Source organism: Ambystoma mexicanum, chromosome 6q (genome assembly GCF_040938575.1).
Source record: "Ambystoma mexicanum isolate Mex_15411 chromosome 6q, UKY_AmexF1_1, whole genome shotgun sequence".
NCBI classification, from domain to species: domain Eukaryota; kingdom Metazoa; phylum Chordata; class Amphibia; order Caudata; family Ambystomatidae; genus Ambystoma; species Ambystoma mexicanum.
In genome coordinates, this window is record NC_090937.1 from 1,426,871,709 (window position 1) to 1,426,897,548 (window position 25,840).

The 25,840-nt window shown below is 45.5% G+C and overlaps 1 protein-coding gene across 4 annotated transcripts in view; it reads right to left on the reverse strand.

The window, feature by feature from the left end:
* NSD2 (nuclear receptor binding SET domain protein 2) overlaps positions 1-25,840 on the reverse strand; it is a 1,742,450-nt gene that overhangs the window by 1,526,165 nt on the left and 190,445 nt on the right. For all 4 annotated transcript variants that reach the window (XM_069632133.1, XM_069632132.1, XM_069632134.1 and 1 more), the window contains exon 5: positions 19,491-19,946. In XM_069632133.1, coding sequence (XP_069488234.1) covers positions 19,491-19,946 — 456 coding nt within the window. The remainder of the gene's footprint in view (positions 1-19,490; positions 19,947-25,840) is intronic.

Genomic DNA, 25,840 nt, shown 5'->3' on the forward strand with positions numbered 1-25,840 from the left:
GTGCCCCCTCCCTGTTCTGATCTTCCAAGGGGGGGCTCTCTAGTCTTGTGACAGACAGGAGTTTAGCAAAACATCCCAACAGTAACATTCCTATTATGGGCACACAGGTTACCCTTCTAGATTGTTCGTAGGGGACGTGAGGGATAAGGTGTTTGCCTTTAGGCATCGCAACTAGACAGTGGGGATTACAGATCTCTAGTAACCACATTTGGGAATAGGAATGCCTGGGCTAAAGGGCACCGGCCGGAGGGGAGAGCGATAGACGGGCGCATAGGGAGCCCCTTCGCTATCATTTGATTAAAAAATTCCTTTATCTTCGAGAATTGGTGTTTTCATAAGGCCATCTGTGACAATGTATATATTTGAACTAGGGGGTAGTAAAGGGTTAGACATAAAGGGGGCATGGTGGACTCCCCCATAAAAGAAAAAAAAAAAAGGAGCAGTTGACCATAGTTGAAAAAAAAGCAGTGGCGACAAAAAGTAACAAATCAACCAAACCAGTTGATTTAACAACGTTGACATGAGTTGTAGGGAGCTTTTCTACTTACATGAGAGGCTTTATTTGAAATTACTATAGGAGTGTACTATGCTCCACTCTCGTTGGTCAAAGGAATGTACTGTACATTTCTATGTCGTTTGGGGTGTAGCAAGAATGCTACTACACAGGGAACTTAAATTGTTGAGTGCATTGTAGGGGCAAACATTTCGGAATTGCAAGATACTAGGCAGGCATGAAAAGCCACTTGAAACCTCAATTCTCCATATACATAGCACACCATTTTCACCAAGAGTCAATTATCACACAGAGCAAAGCTTTCTCTAGTTTCGGGTTAACTCACCCCCATTTTCTTCAGGGAGAGGAGGAGAGCCGTGCTACATTCTACAAATTATGTGAATGCATCTTTGGTGCCAATGTTAACGTGAGGGTTCCGAAGAAAAATGCCCAGGACACAGAAGAGAAAATGCCTTTTGCTTACTCATCAAGCCCCAAACGGTCAGTGTGTTGGAATGCCATCTGGCAAGGGTGTAGAAGCCCTGGCTTTTTTTGATTTGTATGAATAAAATAATGCAGGTAATTCCATCTCGGAAAAGGTGGTCTGCTTACCAGAGAAACCTTTCATCAAAACTTAATGCCAACAGCATAATGTACACCTTTTTCTTGCTGCATCAGTATTCTGATCTGCATTGCCTACTCACCAGTGGAAAAGAGCATGTTTAGAGGTTGCAGATGTCTCCCGACAGCTGGGGTCACAGCAAAATCACTTCAGCACAGAGGGTGCATTTACATCTTCACCGCTTCCACCAGGATAGCACCTCTCATATTTATGTGGTTTAAGAGCTATTGTAAAATGTAAATATGAGCCCGAGTTAGGGTATGGTGGCTGGTATTTAACATACATCTTAAAGCCACATTAGTATCATGCATATGCCAGCCCTGTGAGCCCAGACCACCCATGAAGAGACTATGTATTCTTCCTAGACTGGCTGTCTCGGCTACAAGTCAGGCTCTGGCTTGGTTAACCTCCTTTCTCTCAGACTGTGCAGCTCAGGTCGAACATGGTGACCTTCTCTTGACTATCACCCTCTCAACCTGCGGGTTACCTAGGGTTCTAACCCATCAAACTGGTTTTTCAACGTCTATATGGCTACCCTTGCATATGCGAATCTTCCTCTTCCTCTTCCTCTTCCTCTTCCTCTTCCTCTTCCTCCTCCTCCTCCTCCTCCTCCTCACCAGACTGTCCGCTATTCAGTCTTGGTGTGCTGCAAATGACCTCTGTCTTAATGAGAGTAAAACTGAGATGGTTTGCATTGGGACACCTACTCCCGCTGTCCCCCTCTCAATCTGGCCTCCCTCCCTTGGCCTGGCACCTACCCCCACCAATGAGGCCAAAAACCTTGGGGTCATCTTCGACTCCACTCTCCTTCTCCTCTCACATCTCTGACATATCAAAAAAGTCTATCAACTAAACCTCCTTAGAGGAACTCTACCTTTTCTCACTTTCTCCCAGCGGCTCACTGTCTCACGAACCCTGGTTCTCTCCAGGTTGGACTACTGCAAAAGCCTCTTCCTCAACCTCCATGCTTCCGCCCTGCGCCCTCTGCAACTCATCCACAACAGAACCGCAAGACTTATCCTTGGTCGCAAGCCCAGGGTCCGCATCTCCCCGGCGCTGAAATCCCTTCACTGGCTCCCTCTGCATGGTCCACAAGGGTTTTCTGGGGCATGGGACCTACCTACCTACCTACGCGGCCTTCCTAAATACTGAACCCCCCTGTCGCTCCCATAGCTCATCTACCTCCAACTTTCTGCGAGTGAGCCGGTTCACCAAGTAGAGATTTGGAGGGAGATCCCTTTCCTCAGCAGGTGCCTCCCTCTGAAACAGCCCCCCTGCCACTATCCGTCTTGAGCCTGATATTCTTAAATTCCGGACACTCCCCAAAACCTTCCTCTTCTCCTCTTCCGTCTCCCTCACCCCACCCTGTTAATCTAGCTCTCTGCTCCTTCTCTCCCTACTTTCCACACAGCCTACGGACTGGCCGCCTGATGTACCTCAAGAGTCTTACAGGTCCCAGGCACCCCTGTCAGTCCTTCTGCACTTGTCTCAGGGCCCTCCCACTGCACTTGTAATAAAATCTTGAGAGCTTTCTCTCAGCACTTAACCCGTCTCTACCAACTGGGTGCACTTGGTGCCCTGCCCTTCCAGCACTTGAACGATCTGTATACAGCCCTGCCTGAAAATCGTTCCATCTGTTCTCCCTTGTTTTCTCCCCTTAATGGGCACTTGAAAAACCGCAGAATCGCTGTCGGGCCCATTTGCTGCATCTAAACTGTTAAATGCATCATATTCACTTAATCTGCCTGTGCAGATCGTTACCGTCTCAGATATTCTAGGGCTCTGTTGTATTTTCCCGGTATTCCCACCCTCCTTGAGCACCTTGAAACACTTGCCTGTGTATAGGCGCTATATAAATAAACATTACCATACAACCATCAGGGAAGGAGCCACTGGGAGCAGCCTCTTTGTAAGGTCGGACTCCTCTCCCAAGCAAGAAAGCCCCCCAGCAGGAGCTGTCCTGGTCAACAGGACTCAAAGGACTCACCCTACACAAAAGGACTACATTCACGAGGGTGCTGCATATTAAATGGCCCTTGATCCTATAGGCCCAAGAAGGGGGCTGGGTTAGTATAGTCAGAGGCCGCTCAGCATAGTTGGGGGAAGTTTCACCATCTTAATTCTCTCTGTACAGCTCCTTCCTTCATGTCTCCTCCACTTCCTTTAGCACAAAGCTAAATAGGTATGACGCAAGAAGGCAAAGTCCATTTGTCAGAGGATCAAGGATTGGACCACTTAAAACAGGCTTGCTTTTCTCCAATCACTTTGCCTATAAAAGAGGTTGTTTTTTTTGTTAAATAAATGAAAGCGGTTGTGTCCCACCCCTTTGTTGAACGACTTTTGGACCATCCAGAACATAAGGAAGAATTTGTTTGAATCCCTGGCGTGGGTCTCGCAACATCTGGTGGGCCAGACCAGCCAAGACCCCTGCATCAAACTACATTCACTGCACTTCTACCAGAACGACCTACTGGTGCTTTTGGCACTTCATTGAACAACTGCTGCTTTGCATCCAACAGTCCGGCTCACTGCTGCATCGTGCCAAGAGGAGTATGTCACCTGTTCAGCTCAACAACTTGCTTGCCGCTGACGACTAACTCGAATCAGCGCCTCTTCAAACCCTGAATCGGATCAGCAAACACCTCGAGCATCGTGTCACTCACAGACACAAAACAGCCGTTAACAAAGTCTCCAAACAACTCGACCCTTGAACAGACCCTGGTGAGCCATCAGAAACCCAAACGCCACTCTCCACTGCACAGAGCGTCCACTTAAAGTAGACGCCAGCTCGCAGCTTGACTAAGTACGACTCGCCACACTCAAACTTGTTTCGAACCGCAGTACAGCTCGAAGCATGGTTTTGTGCTGTCAAACCGGTAAACAATGGACAAAATTACTTTGAAATGACAGTCCTCCTGGTGCACCTTTTGAGTGCCTACAAACTAAGGCCCTCGGACATTGTCCAATTAAAGACCCACCCTTTTTGAATTGCATTTATTTCTGTTTTTTTCTCTCAACTGAAAACCCAGAGTGCTGCACTTTTGTATTCTGCATTTCTCTGCCTTTCCAATGTAGGTATGGGTTTTTATAGTTACTTGTACATTGGTGTGTTTAATTCTGATTTATTTATTTGTATAGAATGTTGGACATTCCTATTTGACTGTTGTACTTTGCTGTTTGGTTTTCTACTAGATCACATTTACTCTCCTGAGAGAATAGCCTTGCCTCTGCCCATGACACCACCAAAAGCAAAGGAGGTATCTTTCAAAGCTGTGCCCGTTTTACATTTATGATTGGGATCACTGTTAGTTTGTAGAAGATTGGGGGCCGAGTATGTGGTTTAGCCACTACTGATCCTTCTACTCGAGCAGAGCGGAAGTCATTTCCTCACCGCCAGGCTTTATAGACCAGAAAACTGCCTGAAGCCTCTTAAAGGAGGGCGGCGTTGAACTGCGGCTCTTGTAGGAGCAATGCCATAGGCCTGGCAGCATGGACTTTCTTTATGCCTGCTAGGAGCTGGCGTTTGAGGCTGGATTGCCCTTGGCCATGGCCAGGCATTGAGTGGATCTGCCTAATCCAGCCTATTCTACCCTTCTCAGGGACATTTTAAAGTTAAATGAACTTGGGCACTAGATTCCATATGCAGCTCTAGCTTGGGCAACGTAGCTGTTAGGGAGAATTCTCCGTTAAGGCTAATTTCCCAAACCTAGTGAGTCCGCCAGCAGCTTTGCTGGATTTTTGGGGTTTATTTATTTCTCCTGCTAAGAGTGAGACTCTTTCTCCCACTCTTAGTCATGATTTGAGGTGTTTGTTTGACTTTGTATGTGTTTTATGGGCTATGGGGTACTTTACCCCATAGGGCTTCATGTGTTTTTGGTATGTGGGTTACACAGCACCCTCCGTGCAGTAACCCAGGGGTGTCGTAGCGACCCCCCAACATAGACTCCATACCCTGAGGCTGACTACTGTCTCCCAGGGCATGTAAAGTCACCATTGCCTTTGCTAGTCTTAAATTGTGAACAGAACCAGTACAAACCATCATATTGTGGACGTACTTGTCGGGGAAATTCGATTGCCCCGGGGTCTGTTGTTCGAGGGGGCACTGTCCAGTCCCCCCGACCGAGTTTTGGCTGGTGGCAGTGGATACTACTTTTTATATTCGACCGCAAATATATTCCTATGGGATTTTCCCATTGTTCGAGGCTACCACTTTTTAAAATAGCCTCGAACATACCGCCGGTTTATTAAATTAATATAAATTCACAGGTTGGTATTTTTTGCCGAAACTTAGTTTCAAAATGGCGTGTGTGTTCGCTTCTGTGACTCCAACCCAAGCCGAGCCCTTTGTTCCACTTTTTGGCAGGCTTCTCCACAGAAGCCTCCAAAAGTGGTGCTACTCTGTCTGGGTACCACAAGGGGTGTGGGAGGGGGTTTACGCACCCTGGACTGAGTTGCCTCGGCAACTCAAGTCGCACTCTTGTGTGATTGGCCCAAGTGGTGAGCCGCCCGGCTCACCACTTAGCATGTTTGATTGACAGCTAGGCTGAATGAATGGGGGTTTTCTGCATAAAAGCAGGGCTTTGGGGACTGGAACTTCAGAAGTCGCCACAGGACCTAAAGAATCCGAGGAGGGAGAAGCCGAGCCGACCTGCAATGACGACACCACCGGTGGAGCCCTGCTGAACCGTCTCACCACTTTTCCCGACAACAGAGGAGATCTCCAGCCCGGAGAGTCTTCTTCCTTTGACTGGTGGGGATAACCAATTTGCCCGTCTTTTCGCCTTCCTGGAACATCTCGTGACCGCCTTGCCTGTGCCAAGCACCCCAGCAACCGGAATACCGCGGTTTACCACTACCGCGAAGAAAAGGGTAGTACCTTGTAACCGGGAAACTCTGCGGCTGGTTCTTCCCTGGCAGTGCAACGACCTGCAACTTTCCTCCACCTCGAGACCACCTCTTCCTCTGGACGAAACACCGACTTGCAACCGCTGCCAGGAACAACTGCCCCCGCTGGAGCGTTCTTCCCATTTTCAGGTACTGTGTCCCGCCTGGCTTCCCTTGCGACAGATCGTTCGGGGTGACAGTAAATCCTCGACTTTCTAACCTGGGTTAGCCTGGGGCCTGTTGTCTAACTTTTCCTGACTTGATCTCAGTCTTTTGTGAACTATCTACAAAGACTCTTTGGGCATAACCCCACTGTGTGATCCTGGACACATTTCGCTTGCTCTCTCTAAGAGTGGGCCTGGCATCTGAACTTCCTTGCTCTCCAGTAGACTTTGCCTAATCTGCCTCACTGTGGCTCTTTGAAAGGTATTGAAATTGTGTGCTTTCATAACTTTGCCCTTTCCCTCGCTTTTTCTATAACTTATTATAGTGCCATCTTATGTTAAGCGCTCACCTCTGTCTGAAAATAAGTGGTGTTTCTCACTAAGACTTGTCTAATGAGTAATTAGGGTTGTATATATTTAATAGTGACTGTGTTGAATTTACTTACCTCTTTTTGTGCAAGTGTAATTTACAAGTGTGTCTTTGAATAATTATATACTTTTACACCAAAGCTCTGGTCAGTGTTTGCTTGTGCTACTGTATCTCTGTACCTATTGTGTATACTCTATATACTGTCTAACTCTTCTTGAGGGAAGTCTGACTGCTCAGCCACAGCTACCAAGGAAATCTGGGAGGTACAGACTGCTACCAATTGGGTTTACTGCCAACCACCTGTAGTCCTAAATCTTTTGCAGTGGTCCCTAAGGCAACTGCACAGGTTTCTGCCTAACAGTAGTTAGTAGTTATTTTTGATTAATGGAGTGACACTTTCGTGTATTTATTTGGGTGTTTTGGTGTAGGCTGTATCACTTTCTGGCAGCTTAGAAATAGTTATCAGCACGGAGGCCGGCATCAAGTAGTCTGGTCTGCTACAGGAACCAGGCTATGCTTTAGTTCCCCCTGCATGAAAAACAGACAAGCAAATCACTGCGAAAAGCCCTAACAAAACATGACATATTACATAAACTAATGCACTTTTTCATAGTCTCTTGCAGGTCACGTTATGTCCCAGCACTGCTTGGGATGCCTCTTTATAGTCTTCTAGTGTAAGAAATCTGCAGATGGGGTGGGTACGAGATTCAGCTGTTCCAACTGATGTATACGGTTTGCCCGTGACACAATTGTTCGCGTTCAAATTGACATAGGTCAATTAAGCCACAAAGCCAATTTAGCCACAGCCAAATCTACCAAAAATAAAATCCACCGCCGCCCCTGCACCCCCTGCACCGACTTACCTTTTTGCCATCCGCTCCCGTTCTAACCCTGCGGCGTCGGATCTGTCCCTCCTACGCGGGTCGTATCTGACGCTGCAGGGTCCGCTTTTCTTTTTTTTTTTGTCCCCCACCTCCAAACCTACGGAAGCGGGTGACAACCTAGCTACCCCCAAAAGCCATCACTACCAAACATGGGGAATGGGGGACAACCCTGTAATCCCGCACCCATGTTTATTAGTGATTATCCAAACTGATTGTTTACAAACGATCGAATGGTACTTGCCAAATGCAGACATATTAACCATATGATCGTTTGTAAATTATCAATTTGGGTAATACCGTTCCAACCTGGCTGCGTAGTTTTTACTCCATATCCATGGAACCACTGCCCTCTGATGAATCCTGCTGGGTCATCACCGATTCCCCGGTGGTGGTGGTCTCCCACATGGCCAGGGAAAGGCAGCCGCTACCTGATTCTGATTCTGATCCTGGGGGTGGTGTCAGGAAGGAAAATCATAGGGGGAGGAGACAAGTAGCACGGGGGTGGGAAGGAGAGGGGAGAAGAGCGGTGGCTCCTGTTAGGGAGAATTCTCGGTTTAGGCTGAATTTCCTAACCTAGTGAGTCCCCCCAGCAGCTTTGCTGGATTTTTGGGCTTTATTTTTTTCTTTATTTCTTTATTTTTTTCTCCTGCCAAGAGTGAGACTCTTTTACCCTCACTCTTGGGCATGATTTGAGTGTGTTTCTTTGAATCTAGATGTGTTTAATGGGTTATGGGGTCTTTTACTCCATAGGGCTTCATGTGTTTTTGTGATGTGTGTTACACAGCACCCTCAGTGCAGTAACACAGGGGTGTCCTAGTGACCCCCCCAGTATAGACTCCATACCCTGGGACTGACTACTGTCTCCCAGGGCATGTAAAGTCACCATTGACTTTACTAGTCTTGAATTCTGAACAGAACCAGTACAAACCATCATATTGTGGACGTACTGGCTGGGGCAATTCAATTGTCCTGGGGTCTGTTAGTCGAGGGGGCACGTCTCCGTCCCCCCTGATCAAGTTTTGGCTGGTGGCAGCGGATACTACTTTTTATATTCAAGGCGAATATTTACCTATGGGATTTCCCATTGTTCTAGGCTACTATCTTTATTTAATTATTTACGGTAGCCTCGAACATACCGCCGGTTTATTTAATTAATATTAATCCTCCGGTTGGTATTTTTTGCCAAAACTTGATTCAAAAAATGGCGTTTGTGTTCTCTTCTGTGACTCCAACCCAAGTCGAGCCCTTTGTTCTAGTTTTTGGTGGTGCCACTCTGTCTGGGGTACTTAGGAGGGGTGGAGGGAAATTTAGGCACGCTGGACTGAGTTGCCTAGGCAACTCAATCGCACTCCATCCTGATTGGCCCAAGTGGTGAGCCGGCCGGCTCACCACTTAGCATGTTTGAGTGACAGCTAGGCTGAGTGAATGGGGGTTTGCTGCATAAAAGCAGGGCTTTGGGGACTGGAACTTCAGAAGTCGCCACAGGACCTAAGAATCCGACAAGGGAGACGCTGAGCCCACCTGCCACGACACCACCACCGGTGGAGCCCTGCTGGACTGCCTCACCACTTTTCCCAACGACAGAGGAGATCTCCCACCGGAGAGTCTTCTTCCTTTGACTGTTGGGGATAACCAGTTTCACCGTCTTTTCGCCTTCCCGACGTACCTCGTGGCAGCCTTGCCTGTGCCAAGCACCCCGGCAACCGGGATACCACGTTTTACCACGACCGCGAAACAAAGGTACCACCTTTAACCGGAAAACTCCACGGCTGGTTTCTTACCTGGTAGTGCAACGACCTTCATCTTTCCTCCAAGTCGAGATCCTCTCTTCCCCTGGAGGATGACGCAACTTACACCCACTACCAATAACAACTGCCACCGCTGGAGGATCCTTCCCACTTAAGGTACCGTGTCCCGCCTGGCTTCCCTTGCTACTGACTGTACGGGGTAGATTTAGCCCCCGGCTTTCGAACCTGGGTTAGTCTGGGACGCCCTGGCTAAACTTTCTTAAAGCCTCTCTAAACTCTTTTTGAACCCTCTGCAAGACTTTCTAAGCCTAGTGTAACTGTGTGATCTTGGGCGCATTTGTGCTCTGCTCTCCAAGAGTGGGCCCAGCCTTTGGCTCACCAGTGACTTTTTGCTCTCTGCCTTGCTAACAGTGTTCCTGAATCGTAGAGTGGTGTACCTTTTCATATTCTGTCTTTTTCCCTCCCTTTCTCACAAACTTATTAGAGTGCAAACTAGTTAAGCGCTCACCTCTGTATGAAAATAAGTGATGTTTTACTGTGATTTATCTGATAGGGAAAAGGGGGTGTATATATTACAATAGTAACTGTGTTTAGAATATTTTTACAATAAGAGTGCTGGAGTGTTTCAAACAGTGTGTTTTTAAATAAATAATTATATACTTTGATACCAAAGCTCTGGTCAGTGTTTGCTTGTATTATTGTATCTGAGTGCCTATTGTGTATACTTTGCATACTGCCTAACTCTTCTTGAGGGAAGTCTGACTGCTCAGCCACAGCTACCAGGTAAATCTGGGTGGTACAGACTGCTACCAAGTGGGTTTACTGCCAACACCTGTAGTCTTAAATCTTTTCAGTGGTCCCTAAGGGAACTGCACAGGTTTCTGCCTAACAGCTCCGACAGTAGAAGACTCAATATGTTCCCCCTTTCTGTGACAGGGAAACCCCAATTCCAGAGTCTTTGATGGCATATTGTTGTCCAACATCTGATGTGTATGGTGATTGTATTTTAAATGCAACTAATCAACAATGTGACAAACAAAGTTGAGAGGAGAAAGGCTGCAGAACACACAGAGCGGGAAGCGAGACCGGTGGCAGAGGCAATCCCACAAAGAAGAGCCGTGGGGAGAAGAGGAGACATCTGCCAGTATTGGTGGCATTTGGGACCAGAGAGGAAGATTTCCAGTGAAGCTGGGGTGAACAGTGGGCAGTGGGGCCCAGGGAGACTAAGTTATGCGGGGCTGCATGGATTCTGGCAGCAAAGGACTTTGAAGCCGGCGTGGGAATTAAACGAGACTCTGCCGAGAAGGGGAAGCTGGCCTCGCTGAACATCCTCGCAGCAGCCACACAGTGAATCATCCTAGAGGCGTAGGGGGCACAAGGACGTGCAAACACGTTAGAGTGTTTGGAAGTCATTCCTGAATACCGGCCAAATAGAACTGAAAAGAGGGCAACTATCACAATTCTCCTGACATGAAAGGTCATTTGGGGCAAACCTGGAACAAGCACTGCCAAGAGACAAGGAGAGATTGAAAGAAAGGTTGACAAAGCATGAACAAACCCTCATATATGGGAGGTCAGTATGGGGGAAATTGGCGCAAGTAAAAACTGAAGTCAACAAAGTTGTGCTATTGAAGAAGTACAATTGTGTGATACCAAAGGGGAATGTGAATGTTGTAGAGAGGCCAAATAAGAGCAACAGGTAGTGAACCTTTGTGGAAAGAGATACCTGCAGGAGAGAACACCAGGGGATATGTGTGAGCCAATAAGTGGATATTGCTGCGAGAGTAATCCAGGATATGAAGAGATTTCAGTTGAGAAGTTTTCTGGTAGGAGCGCGTACAGGGAAACTTGAACTGGTGAGTTAAAAAGAGACTTGGTCATATTAAGCTGTTTCTATTAGACATTTTGTCAACCAGAGACTTTGAAAAGACTTGCCTTTTGCCATACTTCAATCACTATTAGAGAAAAGATATTTGTTTAGCCATCCTGAAAGGTGGGAAAATCTTTCCTTTGCTATATTCCAACCAGTGTTGCGGACAGAGCATTTGCTTTGCCATCTTGAGGAGATTATTAGGTAAAAGACATTGCCTTTAAGAGACTGTTCTTGACAAAGAACATTATGATCAGTTTCACGAGACAATCCAGGGGAAGGGAATCAACCCCTGGACACTAAGGATTGTTTTGGTTGAAATTATAGGTTTACGTTTTTGCACATTTCTTTTGAGTTGAACTTTAAAAATCTTACCTTGCCCCTTTTGCTTGTGTACGTTAGTGTGAGGGTCATATTTAGTTTGTACACAAGGTCATCATGCTTTAGTTTTCATTTCATAGGAAGGAACATTCCCGTTGGGATTGTAGTGGCGAGGTGAATATAATCACACAGAGCAATTTGTAATTGGGAAGAGGATTTATTAATGATATAACTAGTGATAAAAGGAGCGAGCAGGTTGAGATGTGAGCCCCACCGATCACCAGCTCATAACACCTATTGATCTTCAAACACAGGCCAGATTCTGTGGCGCTCGCTAATACGACACAGACAAGTAATAAGCTTGGAATCATTGTCTGCTGAGGTGGGGAGCTGGAAACAATACTGCCCATCTCCCTTCCTTTGCCTCTTTATAACAAAACAGAAAGTCTCTCCCAAAGGTTCCTCACGTTCACTATACAAAAGGAAAGTCTCTACACAAAGTCCTTCATTTAGTGAGATCTGTGACTAACTCTTCCCCATCTTGACAGGCGTGGATTATCTGGGGTAGTTTTTGGCAAGGAAAAATTAGACATTTCTTTATCCCTTACCACTCTCCTCACACCATCTGATTTACTGACAAATTCTGCACTCTCACTACCAACTTCAATCTTATCGTCTTGTGCAACCTGGTCACTTTGTGGCTTCACCACACATACCCTTTCCATATTCCAAACTCTTCCGTCTTCCACTTTCACTGCTTGTTTGAACACCTCAATCTCAATCACCTCAATCACTCCTATAGGTTTTGACCACTTAGACGGCCCATTTCTCAGGGAGGGAGGAAGTTTGATTCTTACAAATCCCCCCATCGCTGGAGACATCACCTTCTTACCACTAGGTAGGAATCTGTCATGGGCTAGTTTGTTTCTAAGTTGGGAGTTTCTAACATGCTCACATACAGATCCAAAATCTTTTACATCGGTTTCCCTCTACATCCAAGACGGTGCTAATTTGGTGTTCGCCTTCCGTCCTCTACTTAACTGTAACGGGGATAACCCAGTCGTACAGTGTGGAGTGAAACGGTGAGCAACAATTTTATCTCTTACTGCTTTCTCCCACTTTAACCCATTCGACCAGGCTCATCGAATGGCATCTTTGAGTACCTTATTGAAGCGCTCAACTACTCCATTTGTCTGAGGGCGATAAATGGCACTCCTTTTGAGCTCAATGGAATTTCTCACACAGAATTTTCCATTTCTTTTGAGCGAAACTGAGCACCATTGTTAGTCATAATACTTTTTCTAAGTCCTTCTCTTCCACAAATCTCATTAAAAAAAAAAAAATGAGTAACTGTATTTGCAGTAATACACGGCCTAATCAATACCTCCACCCACCTGGTTAGTAAATCAATTACTACTAAACAAAACTGTTAACCATCACTGTATATTGGGCCTAAAACATCCTTGCCCAATTAATCCCAAGGTTTCCCTGGAATTTCTGTCACTACCATTGGATATTTCACACTGATGCACGCCCTATCCATCTCGTTGCAAAGGATACAATCACAAATGGATCTTTCGATTTGTATGTCCCATCCTGGCCACCAAAAGTCACTACGTATCCTTTGCTTGGTTTTCACGATTCCTTGATGACCCCCGTGACCTAATTCAATAAGTCCCCGACATACTCCTGCTGACGGGATAATTCTGTCGCCTCTCAGGACTCTGCCATTCCTTACATTAAGTTTGTCGGCAATTCTCCAATAATCCGTAAAACCAAGATCTTCAAATTTCGTCTTTCTCAGAGAGCATTGACTCTCAATAAGTTGTTTCAAAATTGTACCACTAAAGTATCTTGCCCTTACGCTTCCTCCCATTCCTTTTGTGGTATAGACATGGTCTCTATGCTCAGGACCACACCTCCGAGTCATTTTCATTCCCATCATCTGCTTCAGAAACACTGGTGAGGCGCGACAGTCAGCAGCAACATTTTTCACTCCTGGTACATATCACACTGTACAATTGAATTCCTAATCCTGATGACATGAATCAGTGGTTTGTGGTCAGTGCAGAATTCCACCTCCACACCCCAAATAAACTTCTGAATTTTTCTGCTGCCCATTTGATGGCCAAGGTCTCCTTTTCTATGGCAGCATAAGATTTTTCAGCACCTTTCAGTAATCTTGATCCAAAGGCAATTAAAATCTCTTTTCCATCAACTTCTTGGGTAACGACCGCTCCTAAACCCAGATTACTGGCGTCCGTGGTAATTACAGTTTTCCTGTCACTCCTGACATTTTTTAAGGCCGGTGCTTTGGCCAATGCTGATTTGATTAACTCAAATAATTCTCCACACTCAATGTTCCATTCAAAAGATTTTTTTCAACAGTTCACGCAGCGGAACAGTGTGAAGTGCGAAATCGCGTATGAATTTTGAATCGTACTCCGCCATCCCAATGAAAGTTTGCACTTCCTCAGATTTCGGTTTGGGGCTAGGGATGTAACGGTATTACGGTATACCGTTAAAGATACCGTGAACCACTTAATTGAACAATAATAACCGTCACATTGTTTATACCGGTATACCGTTTATACCGTTAAGTGTGCTTTTCAATCTGATTGGGAAAGGCTGCAGCAAGCAAGTGCTGCACAGTCTTGGTCTTGCACTGTTGGATGTGCCATCTGCCAAGTAGTTTCAGTTGGAGCAGTTTTTAATGCCATTCCATAAAAACCACACATGCCCGACAAAATCAATATGTTAGCAATAGGAAGAATAAATACTGTGGCAAGAAGGAAAAGGGTTTACTTTGGGTTGACGACTTTGAGGTTTATATATTTATAATGAATAATGTTTTCTAAACATATGACAATGGCGGATTTCCCTGGTTCTATTATTGAATTTACATATAATAAGTCACACTGCGAAATTCACTCATCTCTGTGGGTATTCCCTGCTGCCATACCAAAGGGTAACCTGTCCGTGATTACTGAACACCTTTTGGCCCACAAGTAAACTAAAGGCTGTAACGTAAAGAGAGCGTGCGTGCGTGTGTGTGTGTGTGTGTATGCGGACAAGCGTATGCTACCATCAGCCTCCATTGATCTGCGGCATGTAGGTTATCAAGATGGCAACATGTTCATCTTCACCATTAGCCAGTGGGGGAGCTAAAAGCCAAAATGACCACTTAAGAAAAGCTATTCAGTTTGCTTTGGCAGTCACAGCAGGGCTCCCCCCCCCCACCTCCCTCCTCATCTCCACACGTGTGTTTGTGTTTGGTGGAAGCAAGGGGTGGCATTTCAGTGGAAAGTATGTTGAAAAGCCCAATTCTGGCCCTGGGTGCCTGGTTTTGTTTGTGATGATAAATCTGACAATGTATGACCTTTTAGAAAATATTTGTTAAGATTAGTTAACTCCTGCTATACTGCGATAACCTTCTTTCCAAATGAGGGTATATCATGGTTATCGTACCGTCATAAAACTAATACCGTGACACCCCTAGTTTGGGCATATTCTTTATGGCATCAGCTAACTGTTTCTTCGGTCATATTCCTTCTGCTGAAATTGTGTGTCCAAGATATTCAATTTCAGAACTGTTTATGTTGCATTTATCTTTACTCTGAGGCATTCCTGCCTTGTACAGTTTCCTGCAAATGTACTTCAATCTCTCATTGTGCAATTTCTGGTCATCGGCATGTATTAAGATGACATCTTGAAAGCATATGATGCCTTGGTCCCCTTCAAAAAGCTTATGCATAATCTTCTGGAAAACAGACTCAGCGGACACTAGCCCAAAGGGCAGCCTTTTGTACCGATATAATCCATCGGGTGTGATGAATGCCACCATTTTCCTGGAATTCTTATGCAGTTTTACTTGGTGGTACGCTGAAGTCAAATCTAGAGTGGAGAAATACTTTGAGGGACCTATCGTGGAGACAATAGTCTTAAATGTTTGGAAGTGGGTGCCCGTCGGGAACTACACATTTATTGAGTTCACGTAGGTCTACGCATATCCTCAGTTTGCCAGACTGCTTCCTAAGAAAGACTAACAGTGAAACCCACTTGCTTGCATCGATGCTCTCTATGATCCCTTGATTTTCCAAGGTCTTGATCTCCTTCCTTACTTCATCCCTCATGGATAACGGAATTGGGTGTAATTTTTGTGCTATAGGAATATAACCAGACTTCATCCTAATTTCATGTACAAACTCATGAAGACATCCAATTTCGTCTCTGAACACCCCCTTCCATCACTTTGTCGATCCCGTTGGATCTTGTCACCGCATTCTCCACAGATAGCACATCTAACTTCACTTTTGAGTTTGCTTTGATGAGTCCAACTCAATAGGGGTGTCCTTCCTGCTTTCGTGATTACATCTTCCCATTTGCTTTTTTGCCCTTGAACTTCAGTGTGCCCCAAAACCAACCAATAATGTACATTTTTACTCCTCCATATGCTCTGGGGTTTATATCAGGTTCATGCAAATATTCATGTTTGCTTCTGTTTCATAAATTATGTGGTACGAGAGTATTTAGCGCCGGAATCTATCATGCGCATGTCAATTCCGTCTACACACACTATAGCCTTGGGCTTTCCATTTCTTCTTCATTCTCGTCAGCCAATATTACGAAAACACATTCTTCTCCTTCCTCTTCACTGTGATTGCCATCTATCCAATTCGTTGATGTCTTCTGAACCCTGCAGCGTGTTGGCATAAGGTCATCTTCCTTTGCATTTACCGCACATTATCTTCAGAGCAGGGCAATCTGTGTCATCCTCCCAATGATCAACACCATTGCATCTGAAACACCTGCCTGTGCTCTTCCTTCTCTGGCTGTTTTTGTCTGCGTGGACTACTTCTCGAGTTTGTAACTTTTTTCCCTGAGACGCGTCTTATTCCTTCCTCCTAGCTTTGTTCCACAATGGTTTGCGTATTCTCCTGGGTGTACTCCGTTTACTCACGGCATCGCTCACTTGAGCTACTGATTCATTATTCATTATTATTATCTGCACTCATTGTCGTGACACTGGGTTTGGTGGCTTTGTGCTGTCTGGACTCTGTTCTCTAGTTCTCCAACGCACTTCCATGTATGCTCAACTTCCTTGGCTACACGTAAAACAGTATCTAAGGGTGGATCATCTTCTGACCATAGTCTCTCCCTCACTTTACTTCTTCTGCACTCCAACATGAATTGGTCTCTCAATCTTTCATCCAATTGCTCATTGAAGTTACATGTTCTTGCTAACTTCCTTACTTCAGTTAAGTACTGCTCAACGCTCTCTCCTTCCTCTTGTACTCTCTTTCCAAATTTGTATCGCTCCAAGATGGTGCTTAGCTTCTTCTCGTAGTGTTTACTTATTTTCGTTACAGTGCGTTCGTATTCATTTAGGTCAACATCTTCATTGGCAGGGAGGTCCGGTAAGTCCTCAAACTTTTCCTGCCCAGTTGGGCCTAGACAATGTAATAGTAAGGATTTTCTTTTTTCTATACTACAATTCTGGCCACAGACAACACCTGCATAGTGCTCAAAAGATTTAATCCACCGCCTCCATGGTATCGCTGGTTCAACAACTTCTGGTAAAACGAACATGGGTGGGGCACACTGTTGAAGGACATGTTTCACTAAAGTGTGTTTAGATCCTCATAGTAAATATGGGGGTATTGCGATAACACCACCAATAGAGAATAATAATGAAAGGAGGGTTGCTGAGTTGTGTTGACCAGGACTGAAATCTGCAGCATATGGGTTAAGTATTAATTGCAGTAGAATCCTCTATGCACAAAGAAAACTTGTCAATATGCCCACGAAGTATCTTGGCTTGCAGGCTTGACTTGTGGTGAGACACTTTAAATTTCCATTATTCATCGTGTGGATTAGTATTGAGCATGTCCCTTTAAATTCCTTGTTGTTTACGGGGCATAGCGCTCATGCGCAGCAGCAGGAGCATGAGCTCTAAGCAAATTAAGACGGCTCTTGCATCGCCATAGTTACCTCGGCAGGATCACAGTGTTTACACAGTTAAAAAAAAATAGCAGCACGAAAGCAAATACCGGATGATGAAGATCGTTGTGTCGGAGGAGCGGAGCGGCGGCAGATCTTGCAGGGCTGCAGAGGCCGCTACGACGCTCAGGAGGTGAGCTGGCTTGATGTGGGCGGAGGGGCTCAGGGTGAATCCTCGTCGCCACTTGTAGTGGGTTAGGTGAATATAAACACACGGAGCCATGTGTAATTGGGAAGTGGATTTATTGATGATATAACTAGTGATAAAAGGAGCGAGCAGGAAGAGATGGGAGCCCCACCGATCACCAGCTCATAACACCTGTTTATCTTCAAACACAGGCAAGATTCCGTGGCGCTCGCACATACGACACAGACAACCCATGAGCTTGGAATCATTGCATGCTGATGCCTGGTGGGGAGCTGGACAGAATACTGCAGGATAGGGAAAGTTAGGCCTTTATCCAAACCTCTTTCTGTTAATAAAATGGCTAATGTTGATAATATTACCACTTTGTGTGCGCCTCTCGTTTGTGACCCCTTACAACTCCCTGAATCAATGCCACCTCCCCAAAACCGATAATTTAATTATGGCACAAAACCTGTTACTACTCCTGCAGTTGGTTTATAGCATCAACAGATTAAGAAACTCCAGGCATTGCTCCAAGGAGTAGTTTTTGCTTGGCCCCATTGCCACCATATTTAACAGCACGTTAGTTCTCACCCTTCACCTCTCCTGCATTGTTCGGCACCCACTTAATGCCAAATGTAGACATTTGGTTTTCAGGTCCTTATACACTCTGATGCGAAGACAAAGGCTTCGACTCAATACCTTTTAAAAGTAAAGATTGCTGACCAATCTGGAGTAATGGATTGACATCCATTACTCCACTCCTGCTATACTACAAATGCATCTGTCTTGAGACAATGCTCTAACAGATAACTGTGGGATTCCTCGGCCACATCATAGATGCAGATTCACCCAAATTCCACAAAATTATGATCATACAAGTTCCTGTTTCTTAGCTGATTGCCTTTTGAATGCATGTGTCATCAGTTCAAATCTGTATAACTGGAAAAGCAAAGTCTGGGGTTGCCCTTTTAAGTTTTAAATTAAGAGGTAGCTAGGTTTCATATCACTTCAGATCAGCCTAGGATAATAAAGTTGGCAGCAAACATTTAAACAAGGCCAACTGTCGGGAGGTATTTTCTACACAGGTTTGCAAGTGTGTACTAGATTTTAGCATTTAAAAAATAATAATAATCTACATTTTGTAAATATGTAGGCGCAGAATTCATTGTCCTGGAGCTCACGGGCTTCTGAATGCTAATGCACTGGAGCAACCAAGGTGTTAAGTTCCAAAATGCAATAGTCTTAAGGAACTAAGCTAAATTAGACACAATGAGAACTTTATTTAGAAACATCTCTATTTTTTGCTGACCATTTGCAAGGAACTTCAGCTGTCAATTTTCCAAGGTTTTACACTGAAATTAACAGATTAAAGTTGCTCTCATAATAACTGTTTCATTAGATGATGTTTTCTATCATTATGTCAGTGTTGCAGTGCTGTGTAGTTCAGGTGTTACTATGCCCTTAGTAATATTTACTCTCTGGATCGAGTGCTTGGTTTACAGCTATGATTCAAATTAACCCTTCAGAGTTGCATTAAAATACATCAAATGGGGAGCATTTGCAAGGTTTTGCAGGAAGAACCCAAGTCAAAAATGTTTCCAAAGTCTATCCCTTCTCCTCCTTCTCTCCCACCCCCCAACACTACACCTCCTTCCTGTTGCTCTGCAGCCAGACTGAATGCAGCTCATTTTTGGCAGCACTGCCTTCTGTCTGTAGTATAGCACCTAATCCCTTTACAACAACCAGAGAGGTTTGGAGGGCTTACTCTGTGGTGAGATAACTATCAACTTTCAATGAGCAGTCCATTAGCAGAGAAAAACAAATTCCTGTCGCGGAAAAGTGCAAAGCCACTTACAGCAGTGCACATGGATTTAGAACCTGTGCATCTTGACAAGTGACAAAATAAATACATTTTCCAAACTTTACACCAAAAGCACAACAAATAATAATTGTACATCCCACAAGTCCCAAAAAGTAAATTTGTAAACATTTAAAAGCACATACCTCATCTCTGTGCTTCTGACAGAACACCAAGAATTGGTTAACTGCACTCTTTCGTCCACGTGGGGCTCCAGTTTTCTTTCTGTTTACAAGGGATCCTAATCCACTACTTGACTCAGACTTTTCAACTGACTTTTTCGGAGTACTGCTCTTCGGTCCCAAACCACTTTTTTGACATACCGAGTTAGACACTCTTCTTCTCTTGTCTGATATGCCAGACTCGTTTCCAGACTCCATAAACTCAGGAGCTTGCTCTGTATGCAAGTATCCAGATACTTCCAATTCCACAGGTAACCCTACTTCTTTTGCTACAGTGGGATTAAGATGGGGGCGATCCTTTATGTAAACAAATGTGTATTTCAGATTCCGCCCTTCCACTGACATCACAAGTGCTTCTTTTGCCTGCTCGAGGCCCATCTCCCATTGGTTCCGCAACTTCCCAGAAATAGGCTTCAACAGCTGAAAGAAAAGTAATTAACCACCTTTAGACCGTTTACGAATGCCCTGCAGGTCTTCATAGATACTCTTATAGCCTAATTAACTTAGGGTTTAGTCCCAATATATTGATTGAGAACTACTTTATAACCTTCAGAAAAGAGTTTCTACCAAAAGTGAAATCGAATACACTTGCCTCAAAATCACAAAATCATAGCAGAAGCCCAACTCGAAATACTACAGCGCCCTAACAATTAAAAATTGTATCGACCCATGGTGGCCATCGAATGTGCTTTAATGCACACACACTGCCTGATTCATGGAATTCTTTTCGTGAAAAATGCAGATTTGCGCACCTTTCTGCCTGAAAATCCCCATACTTCAAACAGGGATTTTCGGGCAGAAAGGTGCGCAAATCTGCGTTTTTCACGCAAATAATTCCATGAATCAGCTGATAATGTGTCTGTAAACGGTAAACGCGGCTTCAATGCAAAGGATCAGATCTGAATATAGGAAATCAATGATGATCACTATGATGAACAGAACCTTACGTGTTTAATAATAAAAATGGTCATTTATATAGTGCTTTCACCACAGAGCTGAACATAGAATACTGGGTTGGCCTGGTCAGAATGCAAATCTGAACTGCAGCTCAGACACAGATCTTCGCTGTGTGTGGGCCATCAACCACCTGAGCCACCTTACCACCTATGAAAAAGGTCAGGGAGTTTAGCACGCATTTCATAGATCTGCATGAGATTTTTTTATTCATTCCGCATTTGTAAGGCGCCTATAGTGTCCCACCAATGACTTATCCCTTCATGCTTCTAAGATCCATATTAATTGATTTACTTTATTGAAGGGCTTAGAAGCAGAAGCAACGTACTAGATAATAAATAGGCCGCAAGAATTACATCCGTCATAGATTCGCTGGTATTAGAATAGAAGAGCAAATCAGTATATTATGTGAAGAAAGTCACTGGTGTAGCGCAATCAGCCACACAGAAAACGTTGCTCACCGTAGTGACTTCTGTACTCCTAGTCCCCTTTCATCCATCTCTATGGGGTGTACGTCCTTGGGGACGGACAGAATAACTTTTGCTAGCACAAAAAGATGCAATTCCCTTTCAAAGAATTGTGTGCTGGACGGGAAGTGCCATAGCCCGGCATACCGGCAAGACCTGCCAGTCCTTGGATCCACTATACAGGTCACCAGACAAGCCACTTATTGATAGGGGGGACAACAGCTGAGGTGTATGAAAGAAAGTGGAACATGGACTAGGAGTACAGAAGTCACTACAGTGAGTAACCGTCTTACTCCAAAGTCCCGTCCCATTCCCTCCATACTTATGGGAGATTACAAAGAACTAATCACCAAGGGAGGCTGGAAGCCAATATTAGGCAAGCAGGCTTTGTAGAACTGCCTGCCCAAATCAGGGATCTGACTAGGCTACTGTATCCATGCAGTAGTGCTTTCAAAAGGCCGATGGGGAAGACCTGGCAGCTGCTTAACAAATCACTTCCCAGGAATTATTTCTTTGGAAAGAGCCCACTTTAGCCTTGGCCTTAACTGTGGGCATTGTGATGAGTCGAGGGAATTTGAGCTTCTACCAAGGGGGAGCCCCTTCCAGTGAGGCATGTGGTTGAGCCCACTCTGCAATACACTGCTTTCTGGTAGAGGCAAGCGGGACTCGACAGGGAGTGACTCTCCGTTGGCGGTGGCATCGCCAGGAATCAAATTTAGGAGGGGCACAGAGGGGGCCAAAGACAAAAGTAGGGGGCACAGACAAATGTAGGGGGAGAACATGGTCACTGCTAGTCTTAGGTGGGGGCATAGCGGGGGACACAGGTTTTCACAGGGGGGAGCCCAGCCCCCCCCCCCCCAGGCCCTCTCCTAGCGACGCCACTGCCCGTTGGGGACAAGGACTCCCGTTCCCATGAAGAACTCCTGTAGGTTGTACATACTGGGGATACATGAAATGTTATATACCAAATCCGGTGGGTTATCAGGACTGAGGCGAAAAGAGCTGCATTCAGAGAGAGATACGAGAAAACAAGACGAGCGAGAGAGAGAAAACAAACCAACCACATGCGCAAGCCAAGAGAGGCCCCATGCTGCATCCGTCCTGGCGGAGAAAGAAATCAGAAGTCTGAGTTTAGAACATGCCGAGCATCACAGAACAGTACGCCGGAGTTGCGGTGTACCTGAAATGCAAGAAAGCACAAGGGCAGGAACCCAATAATAGGTGGTGGCAAGACCACAAGAGGGAGTTTGTGGTGGACCAAGGGTGCAAACATTGCCAATACTACCAACCAGAGAAGCCTATGAAGTGTCCGGTCATGCAAGAGGGGAACGGGACACCACGACAGAAATTGGTGTTCGGGAGTTTTACGAAAGTCCACCCAACTACCTAATAGGTTTGGAAGCTATGGTCTAGCAGCCAGGCCTAGTCTAGGAAAAAGGAGGGCTGTAGTTGACTACAGTTGCGTAGAAAGACCTTTGAGTACACCTATAGTCAAGGAAACACTTACACACAGTAGTTCTATGAAAAATAATATTTATTATATACACTAGGGCAATGTTAAACTCAAAATGCAATTCAGGAAAGTAAGGAAAGGTTCGCAAATATATACAATCGGGCATTTGCTGTATCAATACTCCGATCAATAGCAGACCTTTAGATGAGAAAAAGAAGGGTATCTAGAGTAGCTTTAGGTTAGAAAATCATCAACCAACATTCCCAAATAGCAATACTGGTACATTTAGAAGTACAACCCTATCTGGGGAATGAGAGACTCAAAAGTCAGGTGTGGGCCGTGGGAGGCAGAACAAAGGAACACATACGCCATCAAATTCACAGACTCTGCTTTTCGTAGCAAGTACCGAAATTGGATTCAAAGGGACTGAGGGGGGGTCAGGGGTGGTGGGGGGTGTGTGTGTGTGTGTGTGTGTGTACATATGGGATACATTACTCACCGTAATCTTATTTCTGATGCTTGTATCTGCTTAGATTCACATGCTGTGCATAGGCCGACATCTAGTGGAAGCTGCAGAGTATTACAGTTTGTTTTTCGAAACTCGAAAATGGGCGACGACACAGGGTGTGCCAGTAATACTATCCCTAGTGTGACGTCCACTGTACCCATGATCCCTCACGCGTCTAGGACGCTCAGATTGTATTTTTCTGACATGAGGAGTAGCGCGAGTACAGATTATCCAAGCAGATAGATAGAAAGATAAGACAACAAGCATCCATGTGCCTTCTCTCAGAGGGGAGGAAGGGTGGATCGCATGCAAATCTAAGCAGATACAAGCATCAGAAATACAATTACGGTGAGGAATGTATCCCTTCTGAGGCTTGTGGCATCTGCTTAGATCACATGCTGTGCATAGATTAGCGATCAGTGTTAGAAGAAGGCGGTGGGATGTGAGAAGGGTCATGAGCAAATAAATGTCTTAGAACCGCTTGTCCCACTTCAGTATCTGTCTTGGAATGGGTGTCAATGCAGTAGTGCTGAGTAAAAGAGGGAATAGAGCTCCAAGTAGCTGCTTTGCAAATGGTGTTGAGGGGTACATTTGCAATGAAAGCCAGAGTGGCCCCAATGCCTCTTGTCGAGTGGGCTCTAGGCGTGAAAGGCAGAGTTTTTTCAGAAAGGGAGCAACACAGCTGGGTACAGTTTATAATCCACTTAGTGATGGCACCTTTAGAGACGCGATCTCCCTCTCTGCCTGTAGCTACGGAGACAAACAGTTGGCCTGTTTTTCCTTAGCGGTCTGGTTTTGTTTACATAGTATAAGACTGCCCTACGCACATCCAGGGTGTGTAGTTTCACCTCAGCCGAGCTTTGTGGGTCTTGGAAGAAAGCCGGAAGCTCGAAGGACTGGTTCACGCGGAATTTAGAAATAAACTTAGGTGAGAATCTAAGGTGTGTTCGTAAAACCAGTTTATATTTATGGACAGTAAAGAAAGGATCCTGCACTGACAGAGCCTGAATTTCACTGACCCTTCTTATAGAAGTAATGGCTACCAAGAAGGCAGTTTTATATGTCAGGTGTTTGAGATTGCTCTTATGCATGGGCTCAAAGGGAGGGCCCATGACTTTAGCAAGTACCACATTGAGGTCCCATCCTGGTGGTGGGTTAGAAATTGGAGGGTGAAGTCTCTTTACTCCTTCCAATAAGGCTTTAACCACTGGTACTTTCCACCACAATACTTTGTTATGCAAGGTGGTGTATGCTGGCAGTGCTGCCAGGTGTACCTTCAGTGAATTAAATAACAACCCTGCGTCCAGCAGGTGGAACATGTAGGTGACTATAGTGGAAGGAGTGCAATCAACTGGGTTGATTTGCTTATTCTGGCACCAGATAACAAATCTTTTACATTTGTCAAAGTAGCAGTGTCTCGGGTTTGGCTTCCTAGATTCCTTTAGGACGTCCATACATCTCTGAGGTAATTTGAGATGTCCAAACTATGACCTCAGGAGCCATGCTGCCAGGTTCATTTAGTTCGGTTGAGGATGCACTGTCTGACCTTGGTGCTGGGACAGTAGGTTGTACCAGCACAGGAGTTTGATGGGTTCGCACACCGCTAGTCTGCTTAAGTGTGGTAACCACGGTTGCCTCGCCACATGGGAGCAACTAGGACGAGCGTCATCGATTCCCTGTGCATCCTGTGGACCACCATCCTGATGAGAGGCGTTGGTGGAAAAGTGTATGCAAACATCCCTGACCAGTTCATCCACAGGGCGTTCCCCTGGGAGTCTGGTGAGGGGAACCTGGATGCGAATCCTGGGCACTGTGTTTTCGCTAGTGGCGAATAGGTCTATAGTGGGGAAACCCCACTGAGAGAAGAGATCTTCTACGATTTCTCTGTGTAGACACCATTCGTGTTCTTCCGGGAGGGAATCTCTGCTCAAAGCGTCCGCCAGAGAATTGAGATCCCATGGAACAAGTTGCGATGACAGGTAAATGTTCCGTCTGAGTGCCCATATCCAAATTTTCTGGGCAAGCTTGGACAGATTTGGCGAAAGAGTCCCTCCCTGCTTGTTCAGGTAAAACATAGCTGTTGTGCTGTCTGTCAGGATCTGTACCGACAGGTCCAACAGGTAGGGCTTGAACGCTTGAAGCGCTCTGAATACTGCCAGAAGCTCTAGCAGATTGATATGATTCTTGGCCACTGAGTGAGACCAGAGACCCTGAGCTGTGTGGTGGAGATGGTGTGCTCCCCACCCTGACAGGGATGCGTCTGTTGTGACTAAAGCCTGTACCTCGGGATCGTAAAAAGGTTTCCCCTTTGACAGGTTCCCTCTTGTCCACCAGTGAAGACTTTGTACAAGTGTTGGCGAAACGACCACTAGATCGTCCCACTGACCACTTGCCCGAGACCACTGTTTCGCCAAACATTCTTGCACGGGACGCATGCGCATGCGCACGTGGGCGACCAGGAAAATACATGACGCCATCATGACCAGCAAACGCATCGCTTTGCGCACCGTTACCTGGCGACCGGCTTGATATAGCAGAATTTGCAGCAGTAGATTCCGAATTCTTTCCTCTGATGGAAAGGCCAACCCTCTTGTGTGTTTAGGACAGCTCCTAGGTTCTCGTTTATGGAGAAACCCAATTTGAAGAGGTTGATAGTTCTTTGAATGTTTGATCTGCAAATTACTGGGGTCTCCCCCGTGATGAGCCAGTTGTCCAGGTAAGGGTACACTGGGATTGCCTCCCTGCGTAGGTGTGCCGCCGCCAAGGCCCGAACCTGGGTGAATACCCTTGGAGCCGAGGCTATACCGAAGGGCAGTACCTTGAACTGGTAGTGCTAGTGCTGACTGTCCACCTTGAAGCGCAAGAATCTTCTGTGGGCTGGGAACATAGAAATATGAAAATAGGCATCTTTCATGTCCAATGTTGCCATGTA